This window comes from Ursus americanus, chromosome 8 (genome assembly GCF_024610735.1).
Source record: "Ursus americanus isolate L20-20 chromosome 8, mUrsAme1.1.p, whole genome shotgun sequence".
In the NCBI taxonomy this organism is placed as follows: Eukaryota; Metazoa; Chordata; class Mammalia; order Carnivora; family Ursidae; genus Ursus; species Ursus americanus.
This window is the reverse complement of record NC_142134.1, coordinates 40,227,583-40,241,997: the sequence shown is the minus strand read 5'-3', so window position 1 is coordinate 40,241,997 and position 14,415 is coordinate 40,227,583. Positions and strand designations below refer to the sequence as shown.

Here is a 14,415-nt window from a genome sequence, read left to right as displayed (position 1 = left end):
ATGTCTGCTTGACTCTCCAATGTTCATTCTCCCTTAAGTAATAAAAACCCCAAATGGTCTCCATTTCCCCCAACATCTCTCAGCTTTCTCGTGGGTGGGTGTGACCATGTGACTTGACCAATGGACAGTATGAAATGTGTGCAATTTCCAACATTTCCCCCTTCTCTGAAATAGGGAAACGGTGTGTTCTTTACTCACTTTTCTTCTTGCCACTTGCTGGGAAGGGATGATAACCTGAGCAACCACCTTAGACCCAGAGACGAAGCCATGGAGAGTTCCACCAGTTGGATACTTGGATGACCATATGGAGCAGAGGCACCTATTCACTTCTATCTTACCTCAGCCAATGTACTTGGGAGAAATTAATTTTTTTGCTATTTTTTCATATGCCAACTGTTGTGTTGCTCTCTCAACTAGGCTGCAAATAAGAAATGACATCTGGTCTTTTTTTAAGTTTGTTTATTTTTTTATAATCTCTATCCCCAATGTGGGGCTCGCACTCATGATCCTGAGATCAAGAGTTGCATGCTTCTCTCACTGAGTGAGCCAGGTGCCCCAACAACTGGTCTTAATAAATCAATAGTGCAAGAAACTTCAATGTAGCTGAACTCCTTTTTAGTTATATTTGGGTCGCAAATACCTACATATACATACCTTAACAAAAACTAATTTGTATATACAAATTCAATACATTACAAACTGGCACAGTCCTGGGTGGTTTAAAAAGGGTGGAAGCAAAGAGAACTTTATTATAGTTATATTTAATACAATTCAATGTATGTAGTTATGCCTAGTATAGTTAATATTCAGTGTGAGCAGGATCAACTTCGCCTATTTATCTATTTTTTCTTCTTCTGCAGATTGTACACAAGGGAAGGAGGCTTCTTGGTTTTATAGGCCACACTTCTCTTGAGGCGCTCTCCTTTGATGTTAACGATATGTGGCAGGAGAGGGGGCCGGACTGTCAGAACTGTTCCTTGAGGTGTGTAGCCTCGGAGATGCAGTCTGTCCTTAAACTGAGGTGTTACTGCAACCCAACCTATGCAGGCATGTGACAGAGAACAAAATGGTGTTAGCAACCCTCTTCTTAAAAACACCAACCCCAAGCTCAAAATGGAGCACCAAAGGAGGCTACTGCTCTCTTTTGCTCTATTTTTTAAGAAAGCATGCAATACATTTGTGAAAAGGTACAAATTTATTTTTACAATAGGTTGCATTTAATGAAAAACCGGTACGTATTTCCTATTATCCTCAGTTCCTATTATCCTCAGCTACTGTTATCCTCAGTTTGTCAGTTAAATGCACATTTCTATAAAAATACACTGTAAGTCTACTTACAGTGAATAAGGCTACTTTATCCACCTTTTAAAAAGTGGCTGGTGTAAAATTACCTGCAGAGGAAAACTTGATGTCAGCCACTGCTTCAGATTCCCCAAGTCCTTCTCTTAATGTAATGTCTTCACCAACAAGAGGAGGAAATCCTGCCATTCGTTCTTCTCCACCCATTGGAACCTGCCATTGAGATAAATATTCTCAGCTACTGAAAACACCAAATGAAAAGCATGGGAGCTCTGTGAGGAGGTGAAGCCTATAATCCCAGTGCCAAGAGCGGCACGTGAGCATGTGTCTAGTGGTGACCTCCTGATAGCAGCATCTTGTTTTATTAATTTACACTACTTTTACAGCCCTCCATAAAGCCTTACAGAGCGATGTTTGGCAATTAAGGTAACGTCCTTCAAAATACCTTCGTTCTCATGGGCCTGGCCTCAAAGATTAATCCCCTGTACATGTATAATGGGTAAGGTTCAGCTTTTGCTCACAGATGTGTCCATGAATGGCAAGTAACTGGATATTTGTTTATTAACAGATCTCTCTAACACTAGGGACACGAGACAGATGTTACAGTATGGTCCCTGCACCCAAGGGGGTCAGAAGGTGGAGATAACATGTAAACAAATTACAAGGTAAGGAATATGATGGGAAGCATCTATTATGTACTAGGGTTGTGGAGGAAGCAGTAACGAACATGTTTTGGTTGAGGAAAACATTAATGAAGAAGCAATATCTGAGCAGTATTTTGGAAATAGGTTGAAGTTACTTACTGGAATGGTATTCTGGGTTAGCATCATGTACAGACACAAAAACAGGAAAAAGGATGGTGAGTTCAGGGACCTGTAGCGGAACTGTGGAGGGTATGTTAAGTCTGCGTGTGAGTGTGTATCAGTGATGAGGCTATCAGTTTAGACCTCACAGTAATGTGGAATTATCAAGGAATTATAAGCAAGAAAAAGAATAGAGATAGGAATAAAAAAATACTGTGACTTGTTTTGTATTTTTAAAAGATCTCTGTAGTGCAGGGTGTCTTAACTTTGGCACTATTGACATGTTAGGCTAAATAATTCTTTGTTGGGGGGGTGGGGAGGCTGTCCTGTACATTGTAGAATTTTTAGCAGCATCCCTGGCCATTTACTCAGCATCCACCAAGTTGTGAAAAACAAAAATGTCTCCAGTCATTGTCAAATGTCCCCTGGGGCAAAAGTCAGCCTTGGTTGAGAACCACTGCGTTAGTTGCTGTGGAGGTATATTTGGGGTGGAGGTGGGAGGATGGCAACAAAAGCTGAAAGCTAAGAAAATATTTCAGGATCTCAAAAACAGCCTAATGAAATCAGATTACAGCTTGAATTGGGAGGCTGGATTCGGTGATAATTAGGAGGCAAGGTTGACTTTGATTTGGGAGGTAAGAAACCAGGAGGCAAGAATGACTCTGAGTAGCCCAAAAAACATGCTTCTGTTACAGTGGGAGAGAAGGCTGGGACTGTTGCTTTGGAAAGTATCAGTGATGTCCACTCTGAAAACTACACAGATGCATGGGGTAGAGAACCACAGAGTTCACTTTTATGAAAGCCATATTATACAAACTAAGGAAGTTTTCTTTCCTGTAAGTCTCCAGCTGTATTTCAACTCATATATTATCATTTTGCCCTAGAAGTGAGCAAATGTAACAGGACAACCAAAGGCTTTTAAGTGCAGAACAGTCAATAGGTCTTATATTGCTGATTGCCTTTATATGCTCACCTACCCTGCAAATCCAACACGTCTCTGGAATATTCAATTTATGGCAGTTATTTCATTGGCATTTTAATTTTAGTCTGGCTTTCTTAGGAAATACAGAGGAAAAAAAAAGCCTTTACTTCTCAAGTTAGCTTTATTTTTAGCCTCTTTGAAGGGCAGGTTTATATTTTGGGTTTTTTGGCTCATACTCAGTTGTATAAGCAATAAGTAATACTAAATCACCTCTGCTGGATGTACCTGGTGTTTTTGTAGATGTGTTCTACCACCACCATCATCATCATCACAAACACTTACATAGCATTACAACAGTGCCCTGGAACTTAGTCCTCGCCACAGCCTTGTGATGTAGGTATGACAGAGTCACAAAGCTTTGGAAGTGGTGGAACAGCATTTGAATCCAGTCTGGCTCGTGAGCGTGAACATTGTGCGACAGTCATCGTACGTTAACCACGGGTATGTAATGCCTTATTAAACAGCTGAAAACAGTTCTGACACAGTATTTGGTAAGCTTAGGAAGAACAATTTCAGGATACAGTAAGGGCCAGACAGGGACTGAAGAGGATGGGACTGAGAAGCATGAGCGATACTGACTGTCAAAGAAGGAATGAGCAGGACACTGAGTTTTGTTTTGTTTTTTAAAGATGAGAGAAACTGTAGCATACTTAGAGGGGGAAGGAAGGAACTAGTAGAGCAGGAGTAAAAAGCTAGGATAATCTGTCAGTGTCTGGGATTAAGAACCTGGGAGAAGAGCTTTTCCACTTGGACCAGGACTTCTCAACCTTGGCCTTACAGCGTTTTGGAGCAGGTAATGCTTTGTTGTGAGGTCTTGTGCACTGCAGGGTGCTCAGCACTATCCCTGGCCTCCGTCCACGAGATGCCAGGAATGCCCCCAGTTGTGAGAAAACGTGTAGTTTCTCTTCACTCAGCATTAATCCAATACAACTTTCTGCAATGATGTGACTGCTGGGTAGGTGAAAAGTGGCCAGTGCAGCCAAAGAACTAAATTTTAAATTTTATTTAAATTGAAATAGCTACTTGTGGCTATGGTATTGGCCAGTGTAGTTTAGAGAAAATACAAGGCTGTAGCCATGTAGGATCAGTCCAAACAACATCCCTTTTCTTACAGAGCCCACTTTACTTTATAGCCAAAATCCTCAAGCAAAACAGGTGAGGAGAGAGCTAGCTGATCATTTAACAAAAATGGTATGTCCAGCAAAGGCTTTCTTAGCAGGGCTGTGGGACTGTCATAGTGTAGGTTAACCTAACTGTGCAATCTTCAAAGTGTGTTGCCTCACCTTGAGTAATGTACGACCTGCATGCTTCTGATACACAGTATCTGCCCTGTCCAAGGAAGTAATATGCACGGGGAGGAGGTTGGAAGCCACAACTGTAAACCAAGCCGACTGATTTCCCTTAAGAAAGGAAGAAAATAAGTTATTTAACAATGAAAAACTTGCAAAACCAACATATTACAAATTACAATCAATTACCACCCCCCAAAAAATCGAGCTCCCTTTATAAGTAAATGGAGATATAAATAAATATAATTAAAGAAAATACATAAGGAGGTGTGCCTGGGTGGTTCAGTTGATTAAAACTAGTTGACTCTTAGCTCAGCTCAGGTCTTGATCTCAGGGTTATGAGTTCAAGCCCCGTGTTGAGCTCCATGCTGGGTGTGAAGCCTACTTAAAAAAAAAAAAAAAGTATATATACGGAAATATAAGTAAAAGGAAATGCTTTAACTGTGCCAGTGTAAAGTTAGGTTTAACATTCTGTGGGTTTTAATGAAACATAAGGGCTTTAAGTGTGTAAGGCCAAACTGCCAACAAATTATGAAAAAACAAAAAGCCCGAGAAATACGCTATAGCAATGGCATGCAAGTTACATTTACTGTTGCTGGATACATCCATGTTTCATTTCCTTTTTCTCCTCACTTTGGGAAAACAGGGAGCAATTCTATTAATACTCTAAAATCCCCAGAATGATGCTATGTAAATGAATTATCAAACAAAAAAGCACATACTTAATGAATACATATCTTGGGATATAAAGAAGTGTGGGAGGGGTACCTGGCTAAGCAGTGGAGCATGTGACTCTCGATCAGGAGTTGTGAGTTCAAGCTCCACGTCGGGTGTAGAGATTACTTAAAAACTTAAAACAAAAAAGTGTGTATTTAATGCACACTAACCCTGTACCTAAAGGTTGGACTTATTTCTTTTTAACCTGTGATTTCCATGTGAAACAATGCCACAGGATAGGAACAGTATCTTTTCCTCATGCCAAGTTGTATGGGGCATTCAATAGCCTAATGAAGATCTAGCTTTTGAGACGTACTACTTGTTTTTCCTCCCCATTTCTTTTTCCCAAGTTTTTATTATGGACATTTTCAAACAAACAAAAAGTATCAACTTCCAACCGTCATGAGCTAGTTGTCAACAGTTTGCCAATCTTGTTCACTATATCTGCATCCTTAAAGTAATCCTAAGTCATTTTTTAACAGTACAGACTTTCCTTACCTGCAGAAAATCTATGCGGCCTATGGCACCCAAAAACAGAACCATTCCTGGTTTAAGCACAAAAGTTCTTGGAACAATGGAATGTGTTGGCAAAACAATATTTACTTCTTTTTCTGTTAGAAGGTTTAAAATCTGTAAAGCAGAGGGCAGATTTTTTAGAGAATTACTTTTATTGATATGATATATTGTGATTTACCTCTATGGTAAAAAGTGATAAGAAGTTTTTTTCCAGAATTCACAATAAACCAAAGTATGTCAGAATTTGCACATAAAACTGCTACATTCTTTCTGTCTAAATCAATCAATTTATGGATGGCTCTACTCTTGTTTCACAACTTAATACTGAAAAATGGCAAAACACCTTATATGAGAGTATGAGACTTCGTATGTCAGCAGTATCCCTCAAATGTCAAAATCGGTGTGAACTGAAAACATTGATGTGTCAATCCCAAAACAGCACATATGTTCTCTCCATCAAGCTTTCTAGGGACCAGTAGTTCTTAGCTAAAGGTAAGGCAATATGCCACCTTCTATCCCAGGGGCAAGTATGAATACATTAAATCCAAAATGGTCACCTCATTCTAGGAGCAGTTAGAGAGCTTTGAAGAACCCTTTACTGAAGTTTGGTCTTCAGTTTTCTTATTACCCCCAAATGCTCAGCAAAAAACGAGAAAGTTATGAATCCTCTGGCTTCTGAGGATGAAGAGTTCCCAAAGAGACTAGAGAAAACAGAAAAGGAAGGCCAGGAAGCACAAGATTCTGGTAGGATTTAAGCAATCTAAATCTAATTTGAAAAGGGACATATGGGGGCATCTGGCTGGCTCAGTTGGTAGAGCATGTGACTCTTGATCTCAGGGTTCTGAGTTGCGAGCTCCACACTGGGTGTAGAGATTACTTAAAAAAATTTTTTTTAAAAAGAGAAATATTAGAGAAGGCAAAAAAGTCGATAAAAACTTTTGTGAACTTAATTCTTAAGAAAAATAACAAGGAGAGGCACCTGGGTGGCTCAGTTGGTTAAGCATCTGACTCAGTTTCGGCTCAGGTCATGATCTCAGGGCCATGGGATCGAGACCCACATTAGACTCTGCACTAGGCCCAGAGTCTGCTTGAGATTCTTTCCCTCTCCTGCCCCCTCTGCCCACCTCCTGCCCGCTCTCTCTCAAATAAATAAATAAATAAAATCTTAAAAACAACAAAAAAAGAAAAATAACAAGATAATAAAGAACACGTGAAACCTAGAGAGCCTCACAAGAAAATACACAAGGGGCTGCAAGTACTTACCCTCAGCATTTGTATTTAAAAAGCATATTAAAAGCCACCTGCAGGGGCCCCTGGGTGGCTCAGTTGTTAAGCGTCTGCCTTCAGCTCAGGTCATGAGCCGTCGGTCCTGGGATCGAGCCCTGCATTGGGCTCCCTGCTCAGCGGGAAGCATGCTTCTCCCTCTCCCACTCCCCCTGCTTGTGTTCCCTCCGGCTATCTCTCTCTCTGTCAAATAAATAAATAAAATCTTTAAAAAAAAAAAAGCCACCTGCAGTAGAAGCCTTTTAACCCTTTTTAACGGAGACCCTGATACTTTTATTTCTCAAAAGAGTTCCTTGATTCAGTTTGGGAAAACACTGATTTAAGGCATCTAATAAATATCATTAAACTGACACAAAAATAAACTGCCAGAGCCCTTTTAGATCTAAAAACTTAAGGGTCTCATTTTGCTGGCTATAATATTTAGCAAATTCTTGCTTTTCTGACTATTTGACAAGCGTTCATATGACTAAAGTAACTGCTATCCTTGAGTCTAAAAGGAAAGAATAAGTTGGTGAATGCTGAAGTTCAAGTGCTGGAACATTATTAGAAAGCAGTCCAGTTACTCTGAAGCTACAGATTGCTAAGGAAGAGCAATTATTCTAGGAGCGCAAAAAAGTTAAAAGATCTATTATTATTCTGTGACATGGGACACTAAATAGAGCATAATTCTGAGAATGAAACTAAGTGATCCAGGTAAGGCAAAGAATAAAAAGAAGCTAAGACACCACTGTTATTTCATAGACATATACAGATATAATTAGGCAAATCAGGAACTTGCATCATTAACCAGATTCTAAGGAAACTGATTAATGGAGCTGTTGTTGTAAGGCTGTATCCTGGATGCATTCTTCAGTCAGTCCATGACTTGGATGATAATCAAAACTGCAAATGAATAACAAGTTGTGAGATTTAATGAGTTTGTAGAATATGGGCTTAATTTAATGAGATAAAAGAAAGTTTCCCAGAAGATTATAATTGGAATAAAAAGATGTATAAGGGTAAGACAAGTGGAGTTAAATCTTAGTAAGTTGTGCTCATCTGAGGGCACTTATACAAGAAATTTAGTTCTTAGTGTCATTTTTTTAAAAGATTTATTTGTTTGAGAGGGACAGAGAGTGAGAGAGCCTGAGAGAGCATGAGCACACACAAGCCAGGGGTGGAAGGAGTGGGGGGGCGCAGAGGGAGAGAGAGAAGACTCCCTGCTGAGCAGGAAGCCCAATGCAGGCCTGGATCCTAGGACTCTGGGATCATGACCTGAGCCGAAGGCATATGCTTAACTGACTGAGCCACCCAGGCGCCCTCTAGTGTCATATTTTAAGGACAAAAACACATTAGAAAATATTCTGAAACGAGGCCCGAGTTGATGAAAAGCCTATCTCTCAGAGAGAACAGCTGCAAGAAACAAAGAGAAATCATCTGGATTATGTCAGCACAGTAAATGTTCAATGTTTGTTGGATGAACGAATGAAAGAGTAGAGTAGAGTGAGGAAGAGATAGGACATTACACTTTAAAGTAGTTCAAAGTCTAGCAAGGGAAACAGGCATTATGTTCATTCCACACAGGACCATCTGGAGGAACAATGGGTACAAGTTACAGGGAGACTGATCAGCTCCACACAAAGAGCAGGTCAAAGGCCAAATGGGTTACCATGGGAAACGAGGGGACACTGCTTCAGCTGATGGTGAGTCACTTCTTATTTCAGTTCAAGCCGGATGCATAATGTGTAGAGGGAATTCAAGCATAGAATAGGTGGCTGGACTGCAGCAACAGTCATGTTTTCTTCCAATCTCAAAATCTGAATGTCTCCCTAACGAAGGTAACAACCACAAGAACACAAAGAGGTTGTGAGCAGTGAAGCCTACCAAATGGAATACAGATCTTGATGGCATGTAGATCACCCTGAACTGCTTCTATGAATGAGTCAGAACTTCGTCTAAAGTGAAAGGACACGCCTTTCCTGTGTTCTGCCAATGAAGATGGCACTCGTGCAATTGAAAGTTAGTATTTCCAAAAGACATCAAATACATACACAATTTTCTTTTGTAATTCCAGGGGTGTCATGAAACCAGTGGGCATCTTTCACATCTTGTGGGGTCAGTTCTACTCGTTTGGAGGATTTATCCGCAACCATAACAGGTTCATTTTCCATGTCAAAGGCAAGTGAATCAGCATCAAACTCAAAGGCAGGTTCATCTTTCCGTTCTTCTGAATACAAGAATGTTCTTTTAACTCTTCCTAGAACAAGTTATATTTAAGCTATTAGTCACTCCTTTGAAGCTTTTGACTCCAGACAGATAATTCTTATTCTCCTCACTTGCCTCAAAAAAAAGTTACTGAGACTAACTACGGTGTACGGAAGCAAGACTACAATGATACCTTTGCCCTTCTGTCAAAGGCAGTGGAAAGACTCTTGCAATGGTCAAATATGTTGCTAGTTGTGTACACTGGGTAGGGGGCTGGGTGATTGAGGGGAAAGTGCTGGAAATCAAACTGTTTTCAGTGAAGGAAGGTTGAAAAAAAGAAACCAAGGAAAGAGGGACAATCAAATTTAAAGCTGCGGCATGGAGTCAACAAGTTGTGCTGGTCTGCAAGGAGAGGGTGCTGTTGCTCAGTGAAAATGCTTCCACTGCTGACAATGGCTAGATGGGCAGTTGTTGCAGGCTTCCCCTCCTGGATTTCTCCAAGTATCTACTGTTTCAGTTTTCTTAGCACAAAGAACTCTGGGTTTCCAAACAGCAGCCTTGCCTCTCAAGGGCCTCTTTGTTCCAGAACAAGGAGAGTGGACTCTCCCCACAAAAACTGGCTAGCCCTAGACAGCTGTATTTCAGGTTGTTCAACAAAAAATTTTAGCATAGCCCCAACAAGAGTTTTCCTATAGAAGATGCTTACCTACTACATAACCGTGCTTCTTCAAGAGATTAAGTTGATTTTGTTCTTGCTGACTAAGATCTTCTTCAGCTTCAGCTGCAGTTTTTTTAAGCCTTTTTTGTCTTGCAAACATCCTGTAAGGTGTTGGGTTGCAAATAGGAAACTTCAGAAGGTTTAATGTAGTACCTGAAATACCAAAGAATAAATACGTTTTTATAAACATTGTACAAGAAGAGGGAATAAGGGGAGGAAAACTAACGTTTTTGAGGAGCTACATTGACTTGGGTACTGCGATTTACTTCATTTAACCTTCATGACAACCCTCTACAAGATCATTCTTATTTTATAGATGAAGAAATAGGCTTAGAGATTGGCCCAAAGGCTCAACCTGGATTTGAATCCCAAATCTGCAGACTTGATTTCTTTCCATTTTCACTGCACTACCATCCAGTATAAAAGCACTTCTGTCTATAATTTAACCCAAGTTCTGGCAGAGAAGAACAGCTTATCAAAGTTAAACACTGGTTTCAAAGGAACAAATGAGGCAGTTTTGCCAACTGTTAAATACCAACAGGGTCACAGAAGGACCCATTTTGCAATTAGAGAAGTTTCTTAAAACCAAAAAGTTGAGGGAAGCTTGCGTGGCTCCGTCGGTTAAGCATCTGCCTTCAGCTCTGGTCATGATCCCATGCTCCTGGGATAGAGTCCCTAATTGGGCTCCTTCCTCAGCGGAGAGCCTGCTTCTCCCTCTGCCTGCCACTCCCCCTCCTTGTGCTCTCTCTGATAAATAAATAAATAAATAAATAAATAAATAAATAAATAAATAAATAAAATCTTAAAAAAAAAAAAAACAGACCCCACAAAGTTGATATTTTTCTCTCAAAGCCACAAATCATACAGCATTAGTGAATTATTCAAGTGTTACATGTTTATAGTATACTGATCTTATAAATAAACTTAAGATATGAATAGTAAGACTGAGGGGGTGGAAGTTTAGAAAGTAAAAGATGGAAAAAAAGAAAGTAAAAAGGACTTTGCAAAGAAACATACAAATATGTAAAGCTACCAAAGAAATCTCCAAGAGAAACTCTCGCTTTGTTTCCTGGTTCATCTACAGTGCCTAAGAAACAGTGACTGGAACATAGAAGTGCTCCATATATATTCCCATGAGAAAATGACTAACATATACTAAATTTCTAACCACTAGGCTGACACAAAAGAGAGGTGTGGCCAAAGTAGGGAGAGAATTTTTTAATGGAAGGCTCCAGACAGCCCCCGGTGGACATTAAAGAGGGATATACTAGATGCCTGGGCTGCGACCAGACTTTCAGCGTCTCAGAAAAGGAAGGGGCGGGCCTCCTAAGGCTCACCAGGCCAAGGGGAGATGGTAGCTCTGTCGATAGCCTCAGCGCCCTTGGCGATGCAGTAATCGGATTCTAGGAGCGTGTTGAAGAGAGTGGACTTGCCAGCGTTGGTGGCGCCAACCAGGTACACATCGCCGCGGTAACGCCAAGAGCGCTGAAGCGCTGTGATCAATTCTTCCACGCCATAGCCAGTCTTGGCGCTTATGAGCCGCACATCCCTGAGCACCGTGCGGGCCCTGGCGGGAGGATTCGAATTCTCCCTTCCGTCTTCCTGTGGTCCTCGGTGGCCACAGGGTCGCAGGAGCCCTACGCGGGCACAGTCGTCCCACAGTCGCTCCCGGAGCCGCTGCAGGTAGCCGGGCGCGTCCTGGGGCAGCAGGTCCACCTTGTTCCCCAGCACGATCAGCTGCCTGGGGCCCACCAGCGCGGACAGGTCAGGCAGCAGGGCGTCGGGTAGATCGAGCAGGTCCACCATGTAGAGCACGAAGGCGGGCCCCGGGCGTCGCAGCGCGGCGCTCACCAGCTCCAGATACTGCTCGCGGCTCATCTGCACGCTCAGGGCGCGCCGGTGGTGCACCAGCAGCCAGCAGCGCTGGCACACAGTTCGCGCCAGCCCGCCGTCGGTCTGCGCCGCTGCGCTGAGGAACTTCTCGCTGGGCAGGTAGCCGGGCACGCAGGGGTCCTGGCAGTGCAGCTCAGCTCCACAGCCCGAGCAGTTCAGGCCGCTGGGCGGCACCGTCGGGTCCGGGTGTCCCACGACCGGGTGTACCCGACTCCTGGCCCGTACCTTCTGCTGCTGCCGTTCTTCCCGCTGCTGCTGCTTTTGTCGCTCCTCCTCCTCCTGCCGCTGCTGCAGCTCTCGCAGCTGCTCTTCGAGGACCGGTGCAGGCTCTGGCTCCGAGACGTACTCGGGGAACAGAAAATGCTCCTCCATGTCAGTCCTCCCTTCGTAACCCCCAGTCGCCGCTGAGCCACGGGAAAGCCTATGTCCCAGGCCCGATGGGTGCTGGAAGGAGGAGGCGGCCGCACATCTCTTGAGAAGCAGCTCCTTAGGTACATGGCGCGCTACGGTGGGAGGTGATCCCCGTAGGAAGGGCCACAGCAGCTGGCGTGTGAAGCGTGTGGGCAGCATGGGGAACGCGACCCCGGGTGAGGGGGCGGAGCCACGTGCGCGCAAGCGCACTGGGGTACGAGGTGCAAGTTAAACCCGAGATTTAAGCCCGGGACTACTGGTGGGCTGTCATTTGTCAGAAAGCGCAATTCGATTTCTTTCGCGGCTAATCCTGTGAGTTCTCGCGATGAAGGCTCTGAGGCCGGAGAGCCCATTCAAAGCTACGTCAAAAGCACCGGCGACCTAGGCTGGGCTGGGTGGAGGCTATTGAGGGTTTGTGTACTTTCAGGCTTCTTCAACGCGCCACCGCTGTCACAACCCGCTTTTAGTGAATTACATTTTTAAATGTAATTTATTTATTTATTTATTTATTTATTTATTTATTTTTTAAGATTTTATTTATTTGACAGACAGCCAGTGAGAGAGGGAACACAGCAGGGGGAGTGGGAGAGGAAGAAGCAGGCTCCCAGCGGAGGAGCCCGATGTGGGACTCGATCCCGGAACGCCGGGATCACGCCCTGAGCCGAAGGCAGACGCCTAACGACTGCGCTACCCAGGCGCCCCTAAATGTAATTTAAATGGTCTTTAGAAGTGCCAAAAAAACCCCCCCATCAAATGCCGCATACTCACGGCCTCAATTAAAATCTTTTATTAATAAATCTTTGTTTTTTTTCAGGTGTCATTATTTGTGCATCATTATTGAAAAACAGAATTTAATTGGTGGGATCCGACACTCGCTCGCTGTAGGAACCATCCTCGTAACCGCCGGAGGTGGCGGTCTACGGTTTGCGCGTGCGCAATTCTAACCCTGACCAAACCGTAGCCTGCCACTTGCGCAGGCGCAGATTTTACGTTGTCGTCTTTGTGGGTGGCCTTTGGCCTGAGAAGTAGAGCATTCTGGGAACGCCGGAGACGGAAATTCCTGCTCCTCACGCTGCGGGTGCTGTTGCCTGCTGCGCTGTTTTCTCTGATTCCAAGAGTTAGGAACTTGGGAACCGTTTGCCAATATGTACGACGCGGACGAGGGTAGGTTACTCCTCAGAACACTCCGCGGCACCTATCTAAAGAGGGAAAAGCGGGGAGCTGAACCAACTGAGGATTTGCGGCCTCCCCCTTACTCGCAGCTCGTCTTCCCAGTCGTGCCCCCAACATTCCCCAGGCCGGGAACGAAGCTGGGATTGTGAGAGATGGAGCGTGCAGGGAACCGTAGCATTAATGCTCCTGGTCAGGTGATTCTTGTTCTCTCCCCTTTCTGCTGCTGGCTAAGTCTGATACCGCCTTCCCGGATTGAAATGGCGTGCGGAGCAGTAAGACAATTTCCGTTGTTTTCACTTTGAAGCAAAGGGCTCCTTTCTTGATTCCCCACAAGGCCATGGTGAATTTATTGACTGGTTGAAATGTTGAGTGTCAGCCTGTGCCAAGCATTGTGCTAGGCTTTGGAAATACAGCCGGGTCAAAGAATACGGTGTCTATGTCGGGGCGTTCCTTCATGTTGTCATATGTCTAAGTAAAATGTCTTAAAAGATGACCTTTAGGGGCGCCTGTGTGGCTCAGTCAGTTAAGCGTCTGTCTTCGGCTCAGCTTATGATCCCAGAGTCCTGGGATCCAGTCCCACATTAGGCTCCCTGCTCAGCTGGGAGTCTGCTTCTCCCTCTCCCTCTGCTCCTTCTCTCTCTCTCTCTCTCCTTCTCGCGCGCTTTCTCTCTCGTTTGCTCTCTCAGATAAATAAATCTTAAAAAAAAAAAAAAAAAAGATGACCTTTAAATTTTGTCTTCCCACAGAGGCAGAGTTTTCAGGGTTATGTATCCTATTGAATAGGGCCAGTATGTTTTTATTATTTCCTTTCTCAGTAGAATTCTTAGTCTTGTCTAGTGTATTTTCATTATGTATTTTTAATGCTCAATCTTACATTCTCCACAGCTACTATTTCAAACCACTTTTTTCTGACTCCCAGTCTTGTGGCCACCTCCCACGTTTCTCCTTATTCCCAGGCCACTTGATGGAGAAGCAGCAGCAAAAGTGTAAACTTCTGTTTAAACTTCTCTGTCTCATATCTTGAGTCTGGAAATTTGTTAGCATCATTAGATTTCTTAACTCCTATCCCAGAAAAGAAGTTAACCTTTTTTCAGCTTAACTTTTTGAGTGGGTAGAATATTCTCATGGCTCACAAGGTAGAAAATA

General features: G+C 43.3%; 2 protein-coding genes and 1 long non-coding RNA gene across 4 annotated transcripts in view; 2 read left to right on the top strand and 1 right to left on the bottom strand.

The window, feature by feature from the left end:
- Positions 1-714: 714 nt before the first annotated feature.
- NOA1 (nitric oxide associated 1) lies at positions 715-12,292 on the bottom strand. Its single transcript, XM_045815976.2, has 7 exons — positions 11,130-12,292; positions 9,781-9,945; positions 8,921-9,126; positions 5,589-5,720; positions 4,368-4,484; positions 1,392-1,512; positions 715-1,039 (listed from the first exon to the last, which is right to left on the bottom strand). The coding sequence occupies exons 1-7, from the start codon at positions 12,253-12,255 to the stop codon at positions 840-842; spliced, it is 2,067 nt and encodes a 688-aa protein (XP_045671932.2). The 5' UTR covers positions 12,256-12,292; the 3' UTR covers positions 715-839.
- LOC148109568 (uncharacterized) lies at positions 1,508-7,111 on the top strand. Its single transcript, XR_015725460.1, has 2 exons — positions 1,508-1,964; positions 3,325-7,111. It is a non-coding gene; the product is annotated as an uncharacterized LOC148109568 (long non-coding RNA).
- A 15-nt stretch (positions 12,293-12,307) lies between the features above and the next one.
- The window catches only part of POLR2B (RNA polymerase II subunit B), a 55,705-nt gene continuing 53,597 nt past the window's right edge, over positions 12,308-14,415 (top strand). Inside the window, exons 1-2 of one of the 2 annotated variants that reach the window (XM_045815974.2) lie at positions 12,308-12,408; positions 12,911-13,260. In XM_045815974.2, the coding sequence (XP_045671930.1) occupies positions 13,242-13,260 (19 nt within the window). In that variant the 5' untranslated portion in view covers positions 12,308-12,408; positions 12,911-13,241. Of the gene's footprint in view, positions 12,409-12,910; positions 13,261-13,312; positions 13,464-14,415 lie in introns of those variants that run through there. The other variant, XM_045815975.2, reaches the window with a different exon arrangement.

Bases quoted from the DNA above. Each gene is read 5' to 3' on its own strand.
- NOA1 (XM_045815976.2), bottom strand. From the start codon at position 12,255: ATGCTGCCCACACGCTTCACACGCCAGCTGCTGTGGCCCTTCCTACGG. The intron at 9,946-11,129 runs GTGAGCCTTAGG...TTGGTATTTCAG, and splicing joins TACCATCTCCCCTTGGCCTG to GTACTACATTAAACCTTCTG. The intron at 5,721-8,920 runs GTATGTATTTGA...TCTGCTTTACAG, and splicing joins GAATTACAAAAGAAAATTGT to ATTTTAAACCTTCTAACAGA.